Raw genomic sequence first — 23307 nt, 5'->3', positions numbered from 1 at the left:
GTACATCTGGTAGAGGCCGAGCGTGGGGGCAACAGCCTCACTTATAGTTGGGCCCAGTGTGAACGGTCCCTAACGCCAGGGCCGTGGGGCTCCCTCAGAGAAGCCCTGACATGGGCCCCTAGGTCAGTGCCACACACCACTGACCAGGGCCGAAGACAGACGCGCCATTGATCCGTCAGAGGCTGGTCTTTATTCCCTGGAATGGAAACAGCCTGCAGCCCCAAAATGACCATGGCCGGCAAAGTTCATTCTTTAAAAAGCAAAAACAAAATGAAAACACCATAGGTATTTGGCTCCATAAATTTCCATCATAAGAAAAACTTTGAATGGTACCCAAGCCTGGTGTCGGGTATCGGCTGTGGGCCACGGCCCCCACACTTCACCCAACACACCAGCCGAATGCAGTGACTGCAGATGCTCAGAAAACAGTACGAAACGGCACACGAAGGCATTTTACGACACAGGAGTTTGCTTCCTATGAACATTTCTTTTTTAAAAAAAATATAATAACTTAGTTGGCATGTTACAGCATCTCCAGTCAATCCGTCAGGGAGTCCTTGGCCAGAACCAGCGTGTACCTCCCCAGCAGGAGCGCCAGGCACCCACCCCAGTGTGCGTATCCATCGCTGTGGCAGCGGTCACCCAGCAGTCACTCTGTGCCTATCTCGCAGGGGTTCAGCCCCCTCTCCTCAGCGTCCCTGTACATCCTTTGGAAATCCTTGAAGCGCGGGGCGCAGCCAAGCCAGGCCTCCCCAAAGTGCATGTGGCCGGTGAAGAGAAACTCGCCGTGCCCAGGCCGGACGCCACACTCCAGCAGCGTGGAGACGCGCCCCCGCCAGCCACCACCCTCGCCCTCTGGGGCCGGCCGGAAGACCCTGCTCTTCTGCCGGTAGAGCCGGCTCACGTGCAGGTGGATGGCTGACTCCTGCTGCGCTGGCTCATGGGTGACATCCTGGATGGAGCCTCGGACGACTGCAGAGGAAGGAGACGGGGCGGGGGGGGCGGTCAGTGGTCAGCAGGGTGCTCACCAAGCAGACAGCACGCACCAACCTCCCACCCCCAGCAGCAGAACCGGGAGCTGACCCTGAACTCTGCCTTCCAGAAATTTTCATTAAAAACCACAATCCACACACAAGATGTTGCCTAGGGGTCTTCCCCGTCACTCACACCGTCATGGGCAGAGACGCTTTTCTACCAAGGGCCGGCCACAGAAGTGGAGAAAAACAGAAGATATGAATCACGTTGTGCACCAAGTTTTCAAGTTAAAACAAGAAAAGTCACTGCAGTTAATACGCAAGATCTGCCACGGTTCCATATCAAGATCAGACAGAAACGGTGAGGCTTACATGGGAGGTTACATGGGAGGAAGGTGATGGCAAGGAGAAGGGCGGAGAAGGGCACAAGTTCCAGGACACCGCCCGGCCCCAGATCCCCTCTGTGCAGGGCCAGCGAGAAGAAAGGGTTGTACTTCTACCACCCAACGGCCCTGGGAGCCTGGGGGGCTCAGAGCCAGGTCCCGCTGGGCCGGCTCCATCGAACTCGCCCTGAATGCTGCCACCCTTAACTTGAGAGCGTTTGTGCCAACATCACAAGCAGGCGGCTGAGTCCCTGATCCCGACCCTGGCCCTACCAGGGCCTCCAACGCCTGCTGTGGTGCCTGCAGGGGACCTGGAGGCAGGCAGGGCACTGAGGAGAGGCTAGAGCCAGGACTTAGACTCACGCGCCAAGTAGGAAAATGCTCAGTATTACCTCGAATAGGGATTCCCCCCTTACATAGGAATTCCCAGCTCTCTCCCCGCCCTGCACACAGGTCCCTTCTCGGGCTGGGGTCACTCTAAAGAGCGGAAAGGAAGGCATTTTCCTGTGACTGCAATCAGTGATGGAGGGGGGCCCAAGCCCAGGGTCTTCAGCAGGGTCTCCTCCCCCCGGAGGGTTCAGTCCCCCCACGTGGCGGGCACCGCCAGCACACTCACCAAAGTCACTGGTACAGACAGCCAAGAGCACCTCAGTGTGGCTGCAAGGGCGGCACGGCGCTGTGGGGAGAGAAGAGGGTCAGGCGGGCCCGTGCGTGAACGTGGGACCCGCCCACCCGCAGCATGCAGACCACACGACATCTTGTAAGTCCTCTGACGGCGGGAGCAACTGTGCAGGCCCCACACCTCTGAAACCAGGGTGCCAAGAGCAGGCGGGGCCTCGACCTCCTCGGCTGCACAGATGGGGAGACCTCTCCAGGGGCCCCAGTCTCACCTGGGCCACCTGCAATGGCGTGAAAAGGGAGGGAGAGTGCGGTTTTGCGTTCGATCACACTTAGCTCATTACTGTCGTCGTGCCGGGCAAACCACCCCTGGGCTCACGTGTAAATGGCTCTTCGGCGCCAAGACCAACCCGAGCTGATCTGAGGCCACGTCCCTGACACCAGCCTGGCCGAGAGCTCACTCAGCCTCTGTAGCCAGGCCCCAAAATGCCAGGGCCTCCCACTCACATTGCCTGCCCCCACGGTCCCATCTGCCACCAGGATTCCACAGGGGTCAAGGCACTGCCCAGAAGGACCAGGTGACCCTGCTAAAGGCACTGGTGGGCGTGAGGGACACGTCCACCTGCTTCAGCTGTGGGGGTCCTCGTCTAACCGACAGGACCAGGTGGTCACCTCCAAACACGTCCAGACACCTTTCACAGCAAGAACAGTTCACAGGATCCCCTCTGAGACTCCCCAGACCCGGGCGGGGGCTGATTACTCCAGACAAACCAGTCCTTCTTGGTGGACCTCTGCCCCCCAGTACAGCTCTCACCCCACCTTTCACCTACTGCCTCAGACTGGCGTAAGGCCTCCAGAAAGGCTGGGGGGAGACAGAAACCTCGAGGCTCTGGGGACTCCCCAGGACCATGGCACTCCTAACTCAGCCGTGGATCTGGGGAGACACAAGTTTATTATTTGGCTCTGATGTTGCACGTTTCCTCACCTATTTCTAGTTTCTAGGGTTGGGCCCAAATTCCCTAACAACAGAAATGTTAGGCGTGAACTCTCACTAGGACAAGTTGCCCTCTGCCTTTTCATGTTCTGAAGGCCCTGCAAAGTCCCCAGAATTGGCACCCACTGGGCCTGGATGAAGCTACAACTGTCAGCACGCCTGGCCAGCTGCACTCGAAGCCCCTGAACCGGGCTGAGTTGTCACCTGCCCAGGGGCTGCAGTGACTTGGGGGCCCTCGAGGAGACAGGGAGATGCACAGGGAACAGGAGGGGCCTCCGGGACCTGGAATATGTATGGGGGCAACAGAGACCCTGGAGTCTCTGGTATCCTGGGACCCCTTGGGGATGGACATGAGCATCCAGAGCACCAGCCCTGAGCATCCAGAGCATCAGCCCTCCCGTCCTGCCCCCAGGCGGGGGTAGATGTGCATGTCCCAGTCTAGTCCAGGGAGTGCATGACTCACGGGCGCTTCTGTTAAGTTATCAGGAAAAAGGAGAAGCCGCAGAACAAGAAGAGCCTGTCGGATGCCTCTGAAGCATCTGAGAGCACCGAGCACCTCCCTCCCCAGCTCCAAATCCGGAGCCTTCGGCCCACCTGTGGCTTTTTGTCACGAGTGTGGACCCCCAGCCTCAAGGCCTTTCTTAAAAGAGGGTGGCCCACTGGGGGTCCCCCACCTCTAACCCGCTGGGGGCCTGCTGCCCACGCTGGGCCTGACAGAGACCCCAGAGTGAGGAAAAGGGGGAGCACGGCCCTGCAGACATCGGGGAGGCTCACATCCCACAAGAGGCGGCGTTTTATTCCGGCCTGTGTGCCGAGGGGCCTGCGGCAGTGGGGAGACTTCCCATCCTGGCGGCTCCCTCAGTGCCCACCGGGTCAGAGGCCCCTGCCTGGGGCCTCGGGACCAGGCCACGCAAACTCCAAGGGTGGGTGAACGGGAGGCAAGGTCTGCACAAGCTCTTTAGAAGCTGAGACGGGCCCAGGCCACAAACCGTGGTCAAAACCCAGGCCTGGGTGAGTATGATCACCAAGGCCTGAAGCCTCGAGCTCTCTGTGGGTTGTAGGCCCCGGGACCTCAGCTGACCGCTGGGGAGAAAGGTGGCGTGAGCTCGTCCTGGGCTCCCTGCCCTGACTCGCGCCCAGTCCCACACAGGATGTATGAGGAACCCGGTGGGCCTGGGGGCACGCGGTCAGCAGCCTGCCGACCCTCCCGCCCAAAGCTCCAGCGAGCCGGTGGCATTGACAGCTGAGCTAACAAAGCCCCCCTGCAAGACTCTCTTATGACTCTGAGCTTTATGAAGTGTAGGCACCTTTGTGGAGAATCCAGGCTGTGGACGCCAAGAGAAGCAATCTGGAAACAATTATTAATTGGAGTTAGGCTCGTGGAGGCTGAGTGGAATGCGCTGGTTTCTGACACATCGAATCTTGTTTCCTTGTGGGGAAGATGGGGAGGGGGCAGCCCAGGGGCCGGGTGGAATTCTGGCCTGTGGTTCGTGGAAAGGGGAGGGCTGGGATGTGGACGTCAGGAAGTTTACTCTGGAATATGCATAAAATGAACTGAATGAAGTAGGAAAAAACAGGGTCAGGGAGGCCAGCCGGGGGCTGCAGCAGGGATGCAGGTGAGAGCGGCAGGTACAGGTGGGGAGGGCGGCACCCCTCTGTCAGGCCCTGGGTAGCCCGATGCCCAGGACAAGTTTGTAGATGGTGGGATGTTGGTCTGGCGGGTGAGACTGCCCAGGTAAGGATGACTGGGGTGGACACGATGTGTGAGACACCCTCTGGGGTCTTCAGTGCAGCCGCGACAGGTGGTGAACGAAGCATTTTAACAGGGAGGGGAGGAAAGGGAGCAACGTTGCCAGAATGTGAGCGGTATTCGCTGAGCAGAGAGCCTCCTCTGATCCATTGACAACCCTGAACTCATCCCAACTCCAGGCCACAGGCTGACATCACCCCAGAGGACCCTGTGGGACCTGGCCGGGGCTGGTTGCCACCTGTGAAACCCCATCTCCCACGTGCGGGCACAGGGAACGCTTAGCCTCACCAGCTATCTCGCCCGCACCCACTCCCCTCCCTCCCTCTTCCTGGTGAGGAAGCCAGAGGAGTCACACCTTCCACCCCCAGAGTCCAGAGCTGGGTAAGATGAAAAGTAATTTTACAATGATTACAGGGGCTGGAAAAGCACTGGTGCAGGAATCTAAACGAATCTTAGGGAAAAAATTAATTAAGTTCTCTCCTTTACTGTTTCCAGGAAATAACGAAGTTTCTTTTCACTTCTGAACGTTGCTGTTTATGCCCCACGGCCCATCAAGGCCGCCCCTAAACTCTAAGGTGCCCAAGTGGGATCCCAGCAGGGGTCTGCACCTCCCAGGCCCCCCAAAGGGATCATTCGCCCCTGGCTCCTCAACAGAGCGGTTTCAAAGGGGATGGCGAGATGAAGCACATCAGAAACTGTGGGACCCAGGCCACCCCACCCGGCACCCACGAGCAGCGATGGGAGTCACTTCTGGGTCTTCACGGCCGGCACAGGGGCAAGTCCTCTTGCCCCCACTCCCCTCCGGCTGGGGGTCTAAAACACCACTGTCCCCCCCGCCACCTCACCTGCACACCGGGGGCCTGCTCTGGGTGGGCATCACACAGAGCCCAAACCCCAGAGCGTGGATGTGGCCAAACCTGTGAGCCCCTGCTTCTCAGCCCCTAAGTAGTAAAAGAACATGCTGGAATCCAGGGCCCCTTTGAGCTGCCCCAGGAGAACCACAGAGACGGGGTCTGCATCTGTCCCCTGGAACCAGACCGAGTAACACCCCCACCCTCCCTCTTTGGCCACCCTAACGCATCCCCCAGCCCACTGGGCAATGGGGGTCCTGGTGGTGCCTGTTTCCCCAAGTGTGCTGGGACCCTGGGGAGGATGGTTCAGACAGCCTGGCCAGGTCCACAGTGAGGCTTCAGCACACAGTCCAGGTGTGGCCTGGAGCTTCTTCCATTAGTGAGTTGCATCTGGCCACTTGCCTGCCTTTTGTATCCTGCCAGATTCTTCCAGCACCAGAGGAAGGAGTGCCGTGTTACTCAGGTGCCTGGCGAGGCCCTCGGAGGAGGGGGAGGGCAGGGGAGCAGGTCCTCCCCTTCCTGCCACGTGGCAGCCAAATCCCGAGTCCCCGGGGGGCTGAAGTCCCACTGCCACCCGCCTGCCCCCCTGTATCTGCCTGCCTCTCCGTCCTGGCCTCTTCTTGGCTGTTGGTGAGTCCCAGTCCATACAGGGAGGCCAATTATGCAACACGATGGACACGAGGCTGACATGCTCACCATAAACGCTCCCTGGGGAACCACCCAGAGCTGCGGCAGGTGAGCAAGGCTCACGCACACCTCTCCTTCGGGATCCCAGCCCACGGTGCCTCTTTAATTTCATATCAGCACAAACTGGAACTCGTGATTCATCAGTGAGGGAGAAGGCTCATTCACCTCCCCAGCAGGTCAGGTCATGGGCGTGTGCTCACCTCCACGGCACACACACTGGGGCTTTGGCTTCACTGGTGTCTCCCCGCTGCAGCCAGGGCCAGACAGGAGAGTGCTGCCATCTGAGAGCCCGCCTGGTCCAGGGGAGGTCACTGATGCCAGATGGCCGGCACCAGCATTCCACATTACGTACCCATTCCTTTGGCATTAAAAGCTTAGGGGCCCATCCCTGGGGAGAAGGGATGCACCGGCCTCCCTGATCCCTGCTGCCCTTGTCTCCTTCAGGACAGAGAAGTGCTGGGTCTGCAGCTCCCACACCCCAGGAGCCTTTTGCATCCCCATCTCAAGTTCTGACAGTCACTGTATCTGTGCTGCCCCAGGCCAGCACCCCAGCCACTGGGCAGATGGACAATCACACCCCACCATCCCCAGGGTCTCCGGGATCCCTGTGGGCCCCAGATTTAGAGAGGCACCCCAGGGCCAGGCAGGCGTATGTCTGGGGGATCAAGGGCACCCCAGAAGCCCAACGTCCAGCCACAGCCACGTGTCCTGTATGGCACCCCGGCCAGATGACCCACCCCATCACACGGGGCCTTCTCCCTGCGACCCCACGGGCCTCTCCCAAACCCACTCACTGCCCTAGCCTGGAAACGTAGACCTGGGATCTGGGGGAGCACAGACCCTGCCCCCAGGGAGGGGGAAAGAAACAAAGTCTCAGGTCCCTAGGGCTGAGCCACAGGCTCTGAGTCACCCCAGGCTGTGACTCCACTGTGGATTTTCCACCAGAGACTCTGGTCTGTGCCAACGGGAGCACTCAGGTGGCAGCACGAAAAGCACCTTATGCCGTGGCCTCCAAGAATCTGGTGGGAGCCTCACAGCAAAGTGGAACAAAGCTCCAGCGGGACACAGCATGTGACCAGCAGCCGAATGGCCTCAACCCATCAACATTTTAATCAGTAAAAGCAATGTTAGCAAGTTCCTAATATCTACCCCATCAGCCAACTATCACCATGGCCAGACACATCGAATTTGGTGACCGGGTTTTTCCAGATTTTGTTTTTACTGCGAGTTTATCTCTAGCGTCCCCCCACCACCCCCACCAACGAGCCGGGTGATCACTCGCTGGTGATCAAGATAAAGGCTGTTGTGGTTAAAGTTTTATTCAAGTCCTGGGGTTTATAGCAGCTTTCAGCATTCCTGATGGGGTCCTACCCAGGCAGGCACAGGGGCAGGGGGGAGGGGTCTTACCTGGGCAGTCAGGCCCTGGCGGGGAGGGGTCCTACCTGGGCAGTCAGACCCTGGTGGGGAGGGGTCCTACCTGGGCAGTCATACATTGAAGCTCTATTAACAGACCAGTTTAGTTTGAGAGAGATTTAAGGTTTTGAAAACTCATCTGAGCCAAGAACACAGAACAATAAAATGTAGATTCCCACTCAGGAGAAAGTCTGCTTTTCAAATCCTAGTAGGTCTGTTTTTTTCCAATGGAAGATTTTATTCACTAAAATGTGGAAATTATATTATTTTGGGGGGCTGGCCTAGCCCTCAAACAAGGTGTTTCCACCTCAGCACTGCTGACACTTGGGGATAAGTCACTCTTCGTGTTGGGGTGTCCTGTGCTGATGCCTGAGGCCAGGTCATTCTCTGTGGTGGGGCTGCCCTATGCACTATGGAGTGTGAGCAGCATCCCTACCTCGCCTCCAACACTCGATGCCATAGCGCCCCCCACTGACCATCATCCTGGCCGGTCACCGCAGGAACAGCCTTCCTGGAACCTGCCCCCACGATTACCCAAACTCACACCTTCCCCTTGGGAGGCATCTTCCTACCAACTAGTTTGGGAATTGAAGCAGATGGTGCACCTGAGCCCCACCGACCCCCGCCCCATGCGCTCGGATCCCACGAGGTCATCTGTGCCTTGGAGCAAGGGTTGAACCTGGCCTGGCTGTCCCTATCTATAAGACAGGACCCTGAGTTTTCCCTGTGTGAGAGCTCTTGGGGCCACACACTTCTCTCTGCCCACACAACTTTCCAGAGACCAACACTGCCTTCCACACAGGGCCCTGCAAAGCTGCCTGCTGGCCTCAAAAAAAAAGGAAGGAAAATCTAAAGCCAACTCACCAGCCCTCGGCCACCCAGAGACTCCCTCCGGGACCTCACCTGAGGTTCCCAGATCATCACAGCCACTCAGCTGCCCTGCATGGCACGGTGCTGGTGCCCTCACTGACACCCACACATAAAATGGCCTGTGAACCTGGGAATGGCTCACGATTCAGGACATCCCAGCTCTGCATGGCTCTGGAACGTAAATCAGACTCAACTTCCACCCAAAACTCAGTGTTTCAGGGACTGCAGCCGACGCCAAAAGCACTCGGCCAACTGGTGTGTCAGAAGAAATTCTGGGGCAGTTTGGATGGTAACAGCACCCATTTCAAATCACAGTCAAAACTGGTCCAGGGGAGAAGAGCATATTACGGGCCAGGACGGTATCACAGCTCCGCTCTGACCCGTGGCCATCGTCCCAAGTCCAAACGGCCCACAGCACTAACGGGGCACCTGCTCCCGGGAGGGCCCCTCGGCCGCCCTCAGGCAGACCTGCCAGGCCTGAAGCACAGACTCGAGCAGCATGTTCAGGGGCTGTGCTGAGGTGGGGGTGGGAGATGACCAGGGGGTCTGGGAGATGAGAGAGGACCCCTGAGGCCACCACCCAACCCTGGGCACCACACTCACCTGACAGGGTGTGCAGGTCTGGCCCCGCATGCCGGCTGGTCAGCTCGTACTGGAAGCCCGTGGTCCTCCTGCTGATGTCCTGCTGGGGCGTCGCCTCCACGAACAGGCCACCCTGCTCGAAGCTGAAGCATGGGGCCTGGCCGGGCCCAAGGTCCCCGTCCCGCACCAGCAGTTTCAGTTCTCCAGTCTTTTCCAAATAAATATTGGCCCCCGATGAGCCCCTGAGGGGCTTGATGCACAGAGTCAGGTGCCGGGAGGGCGAGAAGGTGTTAGGCCGCAAGTTCACGATGAGCGCACCGGTCGGGTACATCCACTCGACGGTGCCCGCGGAGCAGCGCAGGTACACCTGCTCTACCTCCTTCCTGTGGGCCTCGTGCGTCAGTCCGCTGTGGAGGGGGAGATGAGTCAGCCGGGAGACGCCTGCTCGGGCGTCCGAGCACCCCTCACCCACAGGCAGGCTGGCACCGTCTCCACCCTGCGGCTCAGGGCCCATCTCCAGGGAGGGGTGGCCACATGGCCTCCCCCGCCCAGTTCCTTCCAGCGCACCGGCTCCGAGCACTCTGGTAAGTGTGGGAGCTTCTGGCTCCCAGACCCTCTCACCACCTGGACACTCTGTTGGCCTCTGAGCCCGTGTCCTTGGGAAACCCCTGAACAGGGGCAGTGATGGGTGCCGTGGAGGTGAGAACTAAGGAAAAGACGGCTCTTCCAAAAAATAAACAGGGAAACACTAGTGGGACTTTGGCACCAACCCAAGTTCCAGATAACCAAATGAGGGCCAGGAAATGTTGGTAGATTCCCACTGAGTGTGAAGACCAAGGAGCAGATTCAAGTTACAGGAGGCACGCTGGAATGCAATGCACATATAATAAATAATGCACTCCAGGGAGCAGCTTTTAAACGAACTGGGAATGTTAGCAATTTCGGGGGGGGGGGCGTCTAGGTTGTTGGTGAGTTTTGTCTTCAGGATCCCCGTTAGACACGGTGTTCATATTTTCCTTAAGGCGATGATTTGACTGCTTTTTCATTCATTTGCAAACCTGAAGATCCTGCGTTGCCAATCGTATTTTTTTCAAAACAAACACAAACATCATCAAAGCAAGACACAAAAGTAAAGTAAAGGTCCTCCACAGGGAGACACGGGAAGGAATTGTGGAAAAGCAAAGGGAGGGGGACACAAAAGGTCCGCAGATAACCTGTCTTCCCGATGGGGACTGTTGGGGAGCCCAGTGGGTTTCACTCCTAATAAATAGCAAACAGGAAAAAATGAAGTGTGCTATGCTCTTGGGGAGGCAGGTCTTGAGTAAGTCATAACATTATGTTTTCGAGAAATTGAAACCATCAAAAACGTTCAAGTTTCCCCTACTCAAAACTGTAATGTAAATGTCAGCTTGTGGTAACGGTTACGTCATAAACACCAAGCAACCCGGGAACTCAATGGTGACTTCAACTAAGTGTTTTATTACATGAAATTTGGTTCTGATCAGATCTCAGACAGGTTCACCCACATTCTTAGGATTTTTATGTGAAATAAACAATACTATATTCAGAGCCCTGGCCTGAGTGAGTTACCAGAAACCTTTTCTGCAGAGGAGAAAACACATAACATATGGTTTGCATTTACTGTTGGTGACTCATGCTCCAGGCCCCGAAAAGCCTCACTTTTCATACAACGGCCAGCTGCAGGCTAGGGATGCACAGTCACCCTGCAGACCACATCAGAAGGAGGTGTCAAGGAGGTAGACTCCCTCCTCACTCCACTCCCCGCCCCCAAGGCCCTGGGTCGTGAGCAGCTTGGCCTCAGACGCCTAGCAGGGCTGCACACGCAGAACAGACTTACAAATTACAGTCACATAAAACTCACACAAGCTCATCTGACACATAGGAGGGGATGGGCATAATTATAGTGCTGGGTGACAAAATTAGACTAAATGGTGTGTGGTTGCCACAGATGACTATAATCAGCTCTGCTCTTATGCAGCCAAACAAACTTTATCACAGTGTCCCTCCTCTCCTGGCTCCAGCCTTGAGGGGCAGCTGGACACTTGCGCCATGCCCAGGCACCAATCCTCAACTCTCTCTCCCACAAACACCACCCCTTCCAAGGCTTCGCTTCCCTCTTGGTGGGAGGAGGGGGACCTAGGGGTTGAGGGAGTGGAGAACTCACACCAGAGGCTGTGGGTACCTCTCACGACGTTGCCTTAACCCCAACAGTGGAGGGTGAAATGGGGAGGCCCACCCTCCACCCGCGTCTTGGCAGGAGCAGAGGGGGCCCTCGTGGGGACAGATGGCCAGCCCATGCTGCCCAGCGAGAGGCGGACCCAAGGCTGGGGGCTGCCATCCACCAGCCTGCGTACATGACCACGTGCATCCATTTACTCACAAGTCACTCGCCTAAAAGAGGACTAGGAACAAAACGACAGTGGACACATGAGAAATAAAGCGCCCATCACTTCACCCTCTAACAGGTCCAGCCCGTCCCCGGAGCCTGCCCAGGCCCTGCTCGGCCTCTTCTCTCTCATTCTGCTAAAACGTCAGGACCAACAAGACTCTCACTAAGCACCCAACACAGGAGTGTCCATACTCTCATCAGAGCAAGAGCTCCATTCAGACAGACATCTGCTCAGCAAAAGTGCTGGAGATGCAAAAACACACCACAGCAGTAATGGTCACTGATGATGGTATGTTACACTTTTCACATGACATGCAAGTGACATCCTAACTAAGAAAAATGAAATAACTGCTTTCTGATGTTATGACAAAGCTACAGGATGCAGAAAAAAACTGTGGTTCTATTCAACCTTAGGAAACTGAGAAGACTGATTTGATCTTGGATTATTTAAACTGAATTAATGCATTAAAAAAGAGTCGGCAAGTGTCACCCCCCCCCAAGGAGGAGACACCTGTGAAGCACCTTTATGGGAAAGATGGCATATTCCAAGTCGCTATGGGGACTGTCTGACAGGGTCAGTGTGGTGGCAGCAGAGCCCACACCACTCACAACCACAGCCTGGCTCAAACCCTGAGTCACCAGAAGGAAGTGATGGTCTCTTTTTGACTAAAGTCAGGAAGAGCTTCTGATCAAGGGCGAAACCAACAGGCTCTCCTGCCTGGAGTTACTTTTCATTTCCCCACCTTGCAGGAGAGATAGCCCAGGTGTGACATAACCGGCAATGCCCAGCCCATCGCAGTAGGAAAGTTCACGGTCCACCTTTATGACCAGGGCCTAATAAAGCTAGGGCACGTCCTGCCCCTGCACAGGGAGAGGGATTTCAAAACCTTCTACTTAATTGCTTGGCAACACCCAGAAACACATTAGGCCTGTCAAATGTGAGTGGCCAGTGTCATAAAAAACAACTCCCTTCCTATCAGGGGATCAGAATCCACCCGGCACATCAGGGCTTGCACCACCCTGTGCTGTCTTTAGAACAGCTCAGAAAAAGTCGTAAATGCTATAGAGTCAGCAGGCAAACCAGCACACCAGAGTAAGAATCTGTCAGCTGATTTGTGAAAAAAAAATGATAACTGGGGGCAGCAATTACAATGCAAGGGGGGCTTATGCTCCAGGAATGTGACCTGGCCCTGTCTCTGCTCCAGATCCCGCCCACAGCTCCTACAGCCACTGCAGCCGCCCTTGGCCGGGTTCTGCCTTTGGGTTGAGTGGAGGACACTGGAGGGTGTCCAAGTCCAGGGGTCCATTAGCAATGATGGAGGGAGAGGGGCCGCAGGTAAGTGGCCTTTCTTCTCCAGGTAGTTAAGAAGATGCACAGGAACAGGAAGGTGAAGGGATTCCTCTACCCACTGCAAACACCTGCATGGTCCAGGAGCAGGTTGGCCCCCTGACCAGTCCTCGCTCACAGCTCCCTCTGGGCTCCAGGGGAGGCATCCTCTTCCAGGCACATGGTCCTCCAAGAATGTGAAAAGGATGTCAGCTCCTCCTCTGGAAACTCAAGCTCACAGGGTGGGACTGGGTTTCTGTTTTTGATCTGCTGAAGCAGGACACCCCAAGGCCTCAGTTTGGGGATGCACTGATTCATCCAGCAGAGGCTGCAAAGCAGGGAGTTTAATTACCAGCGAGGGGGAGAGGGCAGCCCCAGAAGAGTGTGTCAGAGTCAGAGGCTCCCCGCCAGCTCTGTGCTGGCGCCAGCATTCTCCAGGCCAACCCTCCCCCAGAGCTCCGATCTGCCACTCAGGGCTCCAGTCTCAGCTCTACCACCACTGCTGTGGTGTGAGCTGGGAGAACTTCTGCAGCAGGGAGGGCAGGCAACACCAGCCCAAGCTCAGGAGCCCAGGACCTTCACTCTAGGAGGCTGGGAAGTGGAGAGAAGGGAGCAGGGTAATTGCCAGTTTCCACAGAGAACTGGGTCTGTACGTATCCAAGAGGACCAGCAACTGCCCTGCTGACGCAGAACCCAGCACAGTGGCACAACCCTTACCTTCTCGGAAAAAAACTGTCTTCACTCAAAATAACCCCGTGACACCCCACAGCATGAGGTGTCTGCCAGCGGGAGTCTTCCCATCAGAAGTCAGGGACTTAGGGGCCCTGCACGGTGGGACACAGGGACACACCCAGATCTAAGGGCAGCCCCGGCCCATAGCGTTTTCAGAGAAGAAGACGCCAGTATCTCCCTCTGCGAACTCCTGAATCCGCAACTGCCGAAGCCCAAGCAGTCTTCTCCGACAGCGAGGTGCCTGGCTCGGGGCCGGCGCCCTGGCGGACGGAGGTTCTCTGCGCCCTCACCCCCACCCCCGCCCACGCTTGTGACTTGCCTGTCACACTGCAGTTTTTTAAAAAAGTCCTCGGCTGCCTGCCTTGGCAGAGGGCGTGAAGGGGGGTCGCAGAGCCCAGCGCGCGCTGCCAAGGGCGGCCTGACCTTCACGGGCCGTGGCGGGGGGCTCCGCCAGGCCCCGAACTCGCCCCGCGCAAGGTGCCCACCCGCGGGTCTCCGCCCGCACCGACGTGGTCGGTGCGCGGTTAGCACCATGGCCCCCGCTCCGACCACCGGAGCCGCCGCTCCCTCCTGCGGACCCGTCCGTCCCTTCCCGCTCGGCCCTGAGCGCAGGCCCAGCTCCTCCCGGCCCGGGGCGCGCAACTCCTCGCCGAGGGCAGAGCCCGGGAAGGGCCAGAAGGCCGACCCCCGCCTGCCCACAGTGAGGAGTCGCGGGGTCCGGGCTGCGGCTCTCGGGGAACCAAGTGGGGAGCGGCGCGGTGCGGCGCGGTCCGGCGCGGGGCGAGCGGGCTGCTGGAGTCGACTGACACCACCGCGCTGCAGGCGCGCCTCCCCCTGGGCGTCCGCCGGGCCAGGGGACCGGGACGCCGCGGGCTCTTTTGTTCTAAAACCGGGGGCGGGGGAGGGAGGGGACGGCACTCAGCCTGGAGAGCGGGCCCCCGAGCCCCCGCGCGCTCGGCCCGCGGGGAGGGGAGTGGACCCAAGGGCTGGGGTCGCGCCGCGCGAACTCACCTCCCCTTCCAGCTGCACAAGTCGCTCGAGTACTGCGCGCCCGCGCCGCCCAGCAACACGGCCAGCAGCAGCAGCAGCGGTGGCGGCCCAGGGCCCGGGGCGGGGGGCCTCGGCCACAGCTGCCCCGTGCGCCCCCCGGCCGCCCGCGCCGCGTCCCGCATGCTCTGGCTCCGGCTCGGCCGCCGGCCCCGCGTCCGCGCCCACCGAGCAGACCCTCGACCCGGCGCTGCCAAGCGGCCGGGCTTTGAGTCCAGGCGGTCAGGTCGCGCGCCCCTCGCGCCCCCAGGGCGGCTGCCCGCCCATCCCCGCCGGAGCCGGGGCCGCCCGAGCCCCTGGAGCCGCTGGAGCCGGGGGCGGACCTCCGCGCCCGCCGCCGCCGCCTAAGCCTCTGAACTCTGCAAGTCCGCGGTCCTGGTCGCTGCTCAGCTGGGGGGCGGTGCCCGCCCGGCCGCTCCGCCCCCGCGCGCCGGAACTCCGCCCAGTGCGCCTGTGCCCCGCGCCCAGGGAGCCCGGCAGGACGAGGCGGATACCGGGGAGTCAGCGGCGTGGCGGGGACACTAAGCGCTGGGGGGCGTGTGGCCCGAGGGTGGGACAGGCTAGGACGCCGCGGAGAGGAGAGGGCCGCTTGAGGGACTTGGAGAAGGGTCCGGGAGAGAAGAGCCAGGCTGGAAAGTGAAGTTTCGAGCGGGAGGGGGACGGGCAGCAACGCGTCCCCAGCCTGTACGATGCGGGGGCGGGGTAGAAACCTGAGACCCCAAGTACGTGCAGACCCAAGCCGGGCGCCTGGCCAGCAGGTCCGTCCAGCAGTGGTGGTGCTGTGGCCCCATCGTGCAGACTGAGTCTGCAATGGCCTCTGGGCTGTAGCAGGGGCACCTGGCCATGCCACTGCTGTGTGACCAGCCTGAGGCCCTCAGAGATGTTCCTGGCACCCACCCTCCACAGGATTTGAGTGTGCTTTGCGGAAGTTCAGACTCTGCCCCGTTCTGCGGCCCATGGGGGAGGGGAGGACCAACTGTGGCTGGTGATGTGGCTGACTCACTGTTGAGTGTGCGATGGACCCTGGAACACCCATTCCACAGAAAGGCTCTGAATTTGCCTGTCGAGGCCACTGCTCCTGTGCATCACTGCTGTGCTCCCTGCTGGTCCCCACCGTCCCTGCTCCAGAGTACCCGATTCACCAGCTTTGCTCTTGATTCTTCGTGGTGGGGACCCAATTGTGCATTGTAGGATTTTAGCAGCATTTTGGCAGTGGCCGTCCCCCCAGCCCCAGGCTTGGCAACCTGAACTGTCCCCAGATACTGCCAAATGCCCCCTGGGTGCCGTATTTCCCTCTGAGGTCCCTGTTCTAGTGGGACCCAGCCTGGTGAGTGCAGCGTGATGAGAGCGACTGCCTTCACCAGGTGGTCACTGGGGCCCCCAGGTACCTGACATCCAGTGGGGGAGACAGGGGAACAGAGGCAGCCCAGAGGACACTGGCCTCTGGAAGGATGATAAGGGTCTGCCAGGCGGAGGGAGGGAGCCGTGGCACTCCAGGCAGCCACCCCTGGGATCACAAAAGCAGGTTTTTCTGCTTCCTCAGACTCTGGTGTTGGTCTGAGTGAGCTCCAGAGCCTGAAACAACATCAAATGGTGGAGAAATCTGAACTTGTTGTAGCATTTCTTTTCCAGGCAAGATATATTTCAGGAGGAATTTCGAGTGACCTGCAGGGGAGGGGAGTGACTTCCTGTGCCTATTATTTTCATGTTGCACCCTTTCATCTGGTTAGAGGTTTGGAAGTCTAATTTGGTTGTAGGGATGGAATCATCACCCTCTAGAGAAGCCAGAGTCTGCAGGTCCAAAACAGATGGGGCTGAGAGACAGCTGCCCTCAGGAGTGCTGGGGCAACAGTGGGGGCATCGTTCCACCTTGAAGAGGGTAACAACTGAAGAATATGTTAGGGCAGCCCTGGAACTGAGCAGGTCAACCCACCCAGCCAAAGCCCGGAGCAAAGACCCTGCCTGGTCAAAAACAGTGATGTCATCCCAAGACCCAAAGTCAGCTTCGAGGCTGGAGGACTACACACGTGCATTCTGGGCTTGGGGACCTGCTGCACCCCCTCACCACACCCCTGTTGCTGCAGGTACCAGGGTGCAGAACTGCTTTGAGAAGTGAGCCAGGTGAAACTGCCACCCAGGCCGCTGGGGAGAGGGGTCTACTCGTTGGAATCTGGAAGCTGCAACCACCTCTGTGCCCGCCGAGCCTGTGTGCACAGCAGCACTTCTCACCCAGGGCACTGCAGGTGATAAAGAAATGCTTTATAAGCAGCCTGGCCGGGCGCATCCACCCCAGAAGGGCCCTGTGGCTGGTCAGGGTCCAGGTCTTCACACAGAGGAAGAGGCGGGGCAGCTTTAGGGCCCTTTCACATTACAAATGCGGAGTCAGTGCTCCCAGCCTGAGTGACCTGCTCAGGGTTTGAGAATCCTCTAGGGACCGCTGGACCAAAGGGGAGAGCCGTCTCTGGGGCGACACGGAGCTCGTTCCCATCCCAGGCTCAGCGCTGTGACCTAGAAGGCTGCCAAACCACCTCTGCCCAGGTCCATTTCCCTAAAACAGGCTCAGCATGATGGTGCATGCAGGACTGACAGAGCAATGACACAGGAGCAAACGCTGCAGTCTTCACTTAATAATATGTCGGTATTGGCTCATTGATTATAGCACCTGTGCACACTCATTGGCGATGCCAGTAAGAGAGGAATCTGGGGCAGGGGAGGGACTACATAGGAACCCGCTCTACTACCTACTCAGTTTTCTATAAACCTAAAAAATTAAGACTATTAATTAAAAAACAAAAGTTCTGGCAGTCTTCTTGGAAGAATCTGATAGGATCTTGGGAGCATCAGACCTAAGTCTCTGTGACAGGCCCTCACTTCTGGAGACACAGGTGCCTCTGGATTCCTGGAGGGTCCCTGAAGCAGGAATATCCAGATTTCCCTCCTCCTGACAAGCACCAGCCTCAGGGTGCGGCCGCAGGAGCAGCAGAACTGGTTCCTCATATCGGCACTCAGCTCTGGGCCTCCTGGCACCTCTTCGCCCAGCAAGGTGGGGCTGATGAGCCCTCCTGGCCATGCAAAGCCACTTCCTGGTGCTCATGGTGTCAGCTCTTGTGGGGGGGGGCATATGATGTTTGGGTCTGAGGCAGCAAGATGAGGTGGGTCATGTGTGTCTGAGGCCACCCAGTGACCGCCTGCCCCGCTTCACGCCCTAGGGCCTGGCAGGACAGAGAAACCCTGCAGGATCCCAGGCAGTCAGAGAACCTTAGGGTGTGTTAGTCCATGGATGGCTGGGGGGGCACTTCCCAGTGAGCCTTTCTGCCAGTTAAACCCAGGAAGGGGCCACAGCAGTGCCCCCACCCATAGTGGTAAAGGAGACGGGCGTCATGGTGTCCGAGAGAAGCTAGGCACCTCCCAGCATTCACAGTCCCCCCAACACCAGAATGCCCGCTGGAAGGCAGAGTGCAGGACCAGACCCACTGGGGTCAGACGGCAAAGCTGCCTGTCCCCACACCTGGGTGACAGCCCCACCGTCCTGCCCGAGTACCTTCCACAGCCCCAGGAAGCCAGAGGAATGGGGCACAGGCGGCAGAGGGACAGGGCTCAGCGATGACAGAGGCCACACAGCACAGCTCAGCGTACCCTTGAGGTGCACACTCTGGGCCTCGCCTCTGCTGCGTATGGTGGGGCAGTGATGCAGGCGCTTCCCACAGAGCTGCCTGCCCCACCCCATAGGTCCATGCAGAGCACGTAGTGAGGGAGTCCGTGGCCCAAACTCAGGTCAGTATCAACCTTCACTTGTGATCTGTTCATTCACTCAAGAAATGTTTCCCTGATGCCTCCTGGGCACGTCTCTGGGGGGAGTTCCAGGGGTGCAGCCCCTGACTGGGGCCAGCCTGAGAGGCAGCAGTGGTGGCCTTCAGTGAGACCATGACCCACGGTTACAGCCGGACAACTGCAGCTCCCAAGCGTGCAGCAGGTGACCATGCTGCCGTCTCTCCAGTCGTTCTTTTTTTTTTCTTTCTTTTAACATCTTTATTGGAGTATAATTGCTTTACCATGTTGTGTTAGTTTCTGCTGTATAACAAAGTAAATCAGTTATATGTATACATATATCCCCATATCCCCTCCCTCTTGCGTCTCCCTCCCACCCTCCCTACCCCACCCCTCTAGGTGGTCACAAAGCACGGAGCTGATCAGCTGATCTCCCTGTGCTATGCAGCTGCTTCCCACTAGCTATCTATTTTCCATTTGGTAGTGTATATATGTCCATGCCACTCTCTCACTTTCTCACAGTTTACCCTTCCCCCTCCCTGTGTCCTCAAGTCCATTCTCTACCTCTGCGTCTTTATTCCTGTCCTGCCCCTACGTTCATCAGAACCTTTTTTTTTTTTAGATTCCATATCTAATAATATGGTATTTGTTTATCTCTTGCGGACTTACTTCGCTCTGTATGACAGTCCAGTCGTTCTTTTAAGTGTGGCAGGAACCCACCACCTGAGGAAGGAGGCTCGCTGGGGTGGGGTCTGTGGGGCTGGACACCCTTTCCCAGCCTCTGAACGTTGGGGTGTGGTAGGCCCTGTGGGTGATGGATGGACCTGGGCTCTGACATGGCCCTCTTTCTGGTCTGGTTCACACGGGCAGTGGGGTCAGGGTCTGTTTCTGAGTCTCATCTCTGCAAAGTGGGTGGGGTCTCGATTCTCAGGGAGATGTAGGGTGTGTGACATCATCACACAAAGCCTCATATCAGGTGGGTGTGATAACCTTGGCTCAGCACAGATGTTGATTCGGGGGTCAAGGTGCCATCTGACTCTCAGTGGGACTCGGGACCTTGTGGGGAGGCACCTTCTTCCCAGCCCCCTCCCCACCACTCTCCCTAGAGCATGAGTTCTTGGAGACACTAACACAGCCCAGTCTCTGTAAATGCTTTCATTTTTTGCCCAGTCTTGAGGTCTTCAAATGTGTATTGATGGTCATTCTATTATTCAAAATGTCCAGTCACCTGAATCTGCTCATTGAAGAATCAACTTCCTCCCCTAGAAACTGGATGCTTCCAGAAAAACGTTAAAAGTTTTCCCAGACATGTCCAGGAAATTCTCTCTTTGGCATTCAAAAAATATTTTAGAGCACTTGCCAGTCACGTATGTGGGTCACGTGAAAACACCCAGACCCCCCCCCCCCACCTGCTGAGGGAGGTTCACACATGGACCCAGCACCTTCCCGGCTCAGCCTCAGGGCCTCCGTCATTTCTGCCTCTGTTTCCTCTTTCGAGGTCATTTTTGCTGACCTCCTCATAGGGACATAATTATTGTAATTGGGGTGAAATGATGGATCACGAGCAAAAGCTTGTAATTTAACATTTAGCAACTGCAGCCGGCAACATGTAATTATGACGTGAAACAGCCCGGAGAGTGCTGGCTGGCCCCAACCCAAACACCTTCACGCAATCACCTCCTTAACCTAATCTGCTGGCATGTTTGCTGTCTATGCGGCAGTGAAAAGTGGGAGGGAGAAGTGAGGGGCTCCTGCCGGTCTGCCAGGTATGTGCACTGGGTGAGCACTGAAGGACAGCGCCGGGGGTATGATTATCCCTGCGCCCTCATCGCCGTTGTCTGCTGCAGCCACCTTGTCCAGCCTGGCCTTAGCAGCATCCCACTCTGCCAGGTGGTGAGCTGTGGTGACCCCACAGCCATCACACCAGCAGGAATGTCTCTGTGCTCAGAGTCCCCTGAGGCAGCGTCCCTCAGGGGAGAAGGACCCCAACCCTGCACCACATATTTGGTGAGTACGTGCTGCTCATGGTTTAACAGCCCTCCTCCTCACTCAGCTCACGCATCGCTTCTCCTGGGAAGCCTGCTGGGCTCCATCCCAGCAACTGTCCCTGGCAGCTACAGGCCAGGCCTGGCAGTGCCCCCAGCACGTGCACGTTTCTACAACCCTGCAGTTGCACCCGCCCTGTCATCAAGGCTCCTAAGCTGGGCTGGGTTCACCCCTGGCCCTGGAGACTCCAGGGTGGTGATATTGAGAGGGTGTGTGCATGGGTGCCAGCCTCACTGTCCACATCCTCACCGTGTGCCAGGCTCACTGCTCAACTGGAGCTCCCTATGTTCCCATATGGGAGAATGGGGGTAGATGCTCCTCTGTCTCCCAGTAGGTGCTCACATGGGCTGCTCCCTAGTCAGCTGCCGGTTGAACCAGCTTCTGATGAAGGACTCAGAACCACGCTGCCTCCCTGAGGAGGGGAGTTTCTGACACAGCAATTACCAAGTTACGTCCCAGTTGTGCATTTTCAAAAGTCTGAAGCTGGACAAATCAGGTACCGTGCACCCAGTATCGCACACCCTCCGATCCATCCACCCACTGTCAGCGCGGGCACACCTTTATGTGTCTTGTGTGTGCACATTTGTTCATTTTCCACTGGGCCATTTGTAAGTTGCAGAAGACATGACCCTTCGCCTTTAAATTCTTGAGGAAGAGCCACCTGCTCCCAGGATCGTGCCAACACCACTGTGGTTCCAATAGCAGGTGAGGAACTCACAGGGAGATGAGATCCCCCTGCAGAGAGGTCCGAGTTCCTGTTTTCTCAGTTGTTCCCAAAACCTCCTGTATGAGGAACACAGCTTCTCTCTGCCCCTCCCCCAGCCCGCAGTCCTGCCCCGGGACCCACCAGCCCAGGGCAGGCGGCCCTGGAGGTGCCAAGCCAGCAGTCCCATTCACATATGAATTCCCAGCCACACCTGCTGACAGCTGGACACAGGGTGAGGGGGACCCTGTCCAGCCCCCTGTGGCCCTGCACCCCTGCGCTTGCACATGGTGGCCTGTTCTGTAGGCCCAGGAATCTGGGCATCTGGCATAGAGAAAGTGACCAGGGGAACTCTGGCCTTCAAGGAAACCAGGTATGAAATCCCCTTCCTGCCCAAGAAAAAGAGAAGGCAGGTTCAGCAGAGGGTCTGTGCACACCCTGGACGAGCCCAGGCCCACCCGAGCTCTCCCCGCCCAGGTCCCAGGGTGCAGGCCCACCTTGGCCCCAGGGGAAGCGACACATGCTGGGAACAGAGGTGGGGGATGGAGTGGACAGTGCACAGTGTTGTCACCACCTGGGAACTGACCGAGTGGACTGGGCTCCCCCACTTTGCGGCCCCAGCTGGGAGCCCCAGGGACAGGCCCTCCCTGAGTCAGCTCTGGGTCACCTGCACCTCGGTGACTCAGCCCAGGGAAGCAGGCGGGGGCGGCTATAAAACACCTTGTCTGGAGCCTGTGAGGTGGGGCCTCATCCCCCTCGTGCAGTTAGCCTCCCTCTCACTCGTCCAGCCCTGGGGAGAGGCCACAGTAGGCCGGGCAGCTCAGGGCTACCTCCACTGGAGGGGCTGAGGGCAGGCCTGTGGGCCCTGCCGTGGGGCTAGGGGGGAGGGGGGGATGCCCCAGTTAATGGAAAAGGCCGGAGGTGTCACTGCGGCCATAGGCCATCATCCACTTGCCCCGAGGGTTCCATCTGGATGGACGGTGCCGATGAACCAGGAGAAATAGGGAAGGTAGCCTTGGAGGACGACTGGGGGTCCCCTCGCTGAGTTGGTGGCCCATGCGGACATGGTCGTGTGAGATCCCATGTGCCGTGTGGTCCTCACCTTCCCTGGGCCCCAGACCTCCGTGCAGGATGGGTGTGGAGTGCGGGCCCTGGGGGTCTCGGGAGGGTCCAGGGGGTGATCACATGGGCTGGGCAGACCAGGAGACAGTGTCGAGGGGACACAGGAAGGGGCTGGGGGAGGGACAGGTGCTGGGACCTGGGGCCGGAATGTGCAGGTGGGGCCGACGGCATGAGAAGTATCAGGTCAGGTCACGGGTGCGGCCCCCTAAAGAGGACATAGATGAGCTCACCAGGCAGTGAGCTGCTTTCATTACAAACTCGTTCTTCTGGCCTCTGATGCCACAGTGCGATGTGTGCTCTCCTTAAAGAAGGCAGAGGAAACGTCTATTCAAGAAAATACTGGGTAGGAGCTGGGAGCAAGGCCCAGGCGACGGTTCATGAGCACCGTCAAGTTCATGAGAAGATGTGGGTGGGGCCACCCAGCTCCCAGCCCCGTGGCAATGTCCCCAAAGCGGCATTTCCCACCACCCTCCCCGCAGTGGTGTCAGCCTCTCCCCCAACGTCCATGTCTGAGGGGTCAACCCTGTGGTTCCCGGGGAAAGGGTGACAGCCTCCCCTGAGGCCGCTGAAGGTGGGTACGAGGTGTGACCCGTGAGGATGTGGGCTATACTCCGGAAGAGTGACTTGGGTCTTCTGCTTTATGGGAGCACACGCGAGGGGATAGAGGAGGGTGTGGGGTGCAGTGGAGGGAAGATCAAGGTGTTGACAGGGGCCCACGAGCAGAGGCTGCAGCTGAGGTCGCAGCGTGGGAGCAGGAAGGGCTCTGACTGGTTGGCTGGCTGTTCGGCTGACACACGGTCCAAGAGACGACCCCCCTGCGAGTGAATGGGAAATGCCGGATCTGCCTCGGTTTCCTGCAGAGGGGAGGGGCTCAGAGGCTGAGGAGACGGAGCATCAGGTGAGACCCGCTCACCCACCTGGGAGCATCCAGACACAGGTTCCCCCACAACAGTGAGGAATAAACCCTCGAGGGGAGCCCTGGCACCCCTGAAGGGCTCCCATCCCCTTCTCTGTGGGTCAGAACTTAGAG

At 58.2% G+C, this 23307-nt stretch overlaps 1 protein-coding gene across 1 annotated transcript; it reads right to left on the bottom strand.

Annotated features, from left to right (window-relative positions):
• Positions 1-467: 467 nt before the first annotated feature.
• Positions 468-14977, bottom strand: METRNL (meteorin like, glial cell differentiation regulator). The gene is made up of 4 exons (XM_081218261.1): positions 14603-14977; positions 9144-9529; positions 1974-2033; positions 468-972 (listed from the first exon to the last, which is right to left on the bottom strand). Exons 1-4 carry the CDS (start codon positions 14761-14763, stop codon positions 650-652), a joined length of 930 nt encoding a protein of 309 aa, XP_081074387.1. The 5' UTR covers positions 14764-14977; the 3' UTR covers positions 468-649.
• Positions 14978-23307: the final 8330 nt, after the last annotated feature.

This window comes from Mesoplodon bidens, assembly GCF_964165515.1.
Source record: "Mesoplodon bidens genome assembly, chromosome: 19".
Classification (NCBI taxonomy): Eukaryota; Metazoa; Chordata; class Mammalia; order Artiodactyla; family Ziphiidae; genus Mesoplodon; species Mesoplodon bidens.
Note: the sequence above shows the minus strand (reverse complement) of the source record. Positions and strands in the feature narration are given on the sequence as shown.

What these genes read in the sequence shown, in the direction of transcription:
- METRNL (XM_081218261.1), bottom strand. Translation starts at nt 14,763, where the DNA reads ATGCGGGACGCGGCGCGGGCGGCCGGGGGGCGCACGGGGCAGCTGTGG. An exon ending in TTGTGCAGCTGGAAGGGGAG is followed by an intron (nt 9,530 to 14,602) that starts GTGAGTTCGCGC and finishes CCCCCTCCACAG; the next exon opens with CGGACTGACGCACGAGGCCC. An exon ending in TGTCTGTACCAGTGACTTTG is followed by an intron (nt 973 to 1,973) that starts GTGAGTGTGCTG and finishes CTTCCTCTGCAG; the next exon opens with TCGTCCGAGGCTCCATCCAG.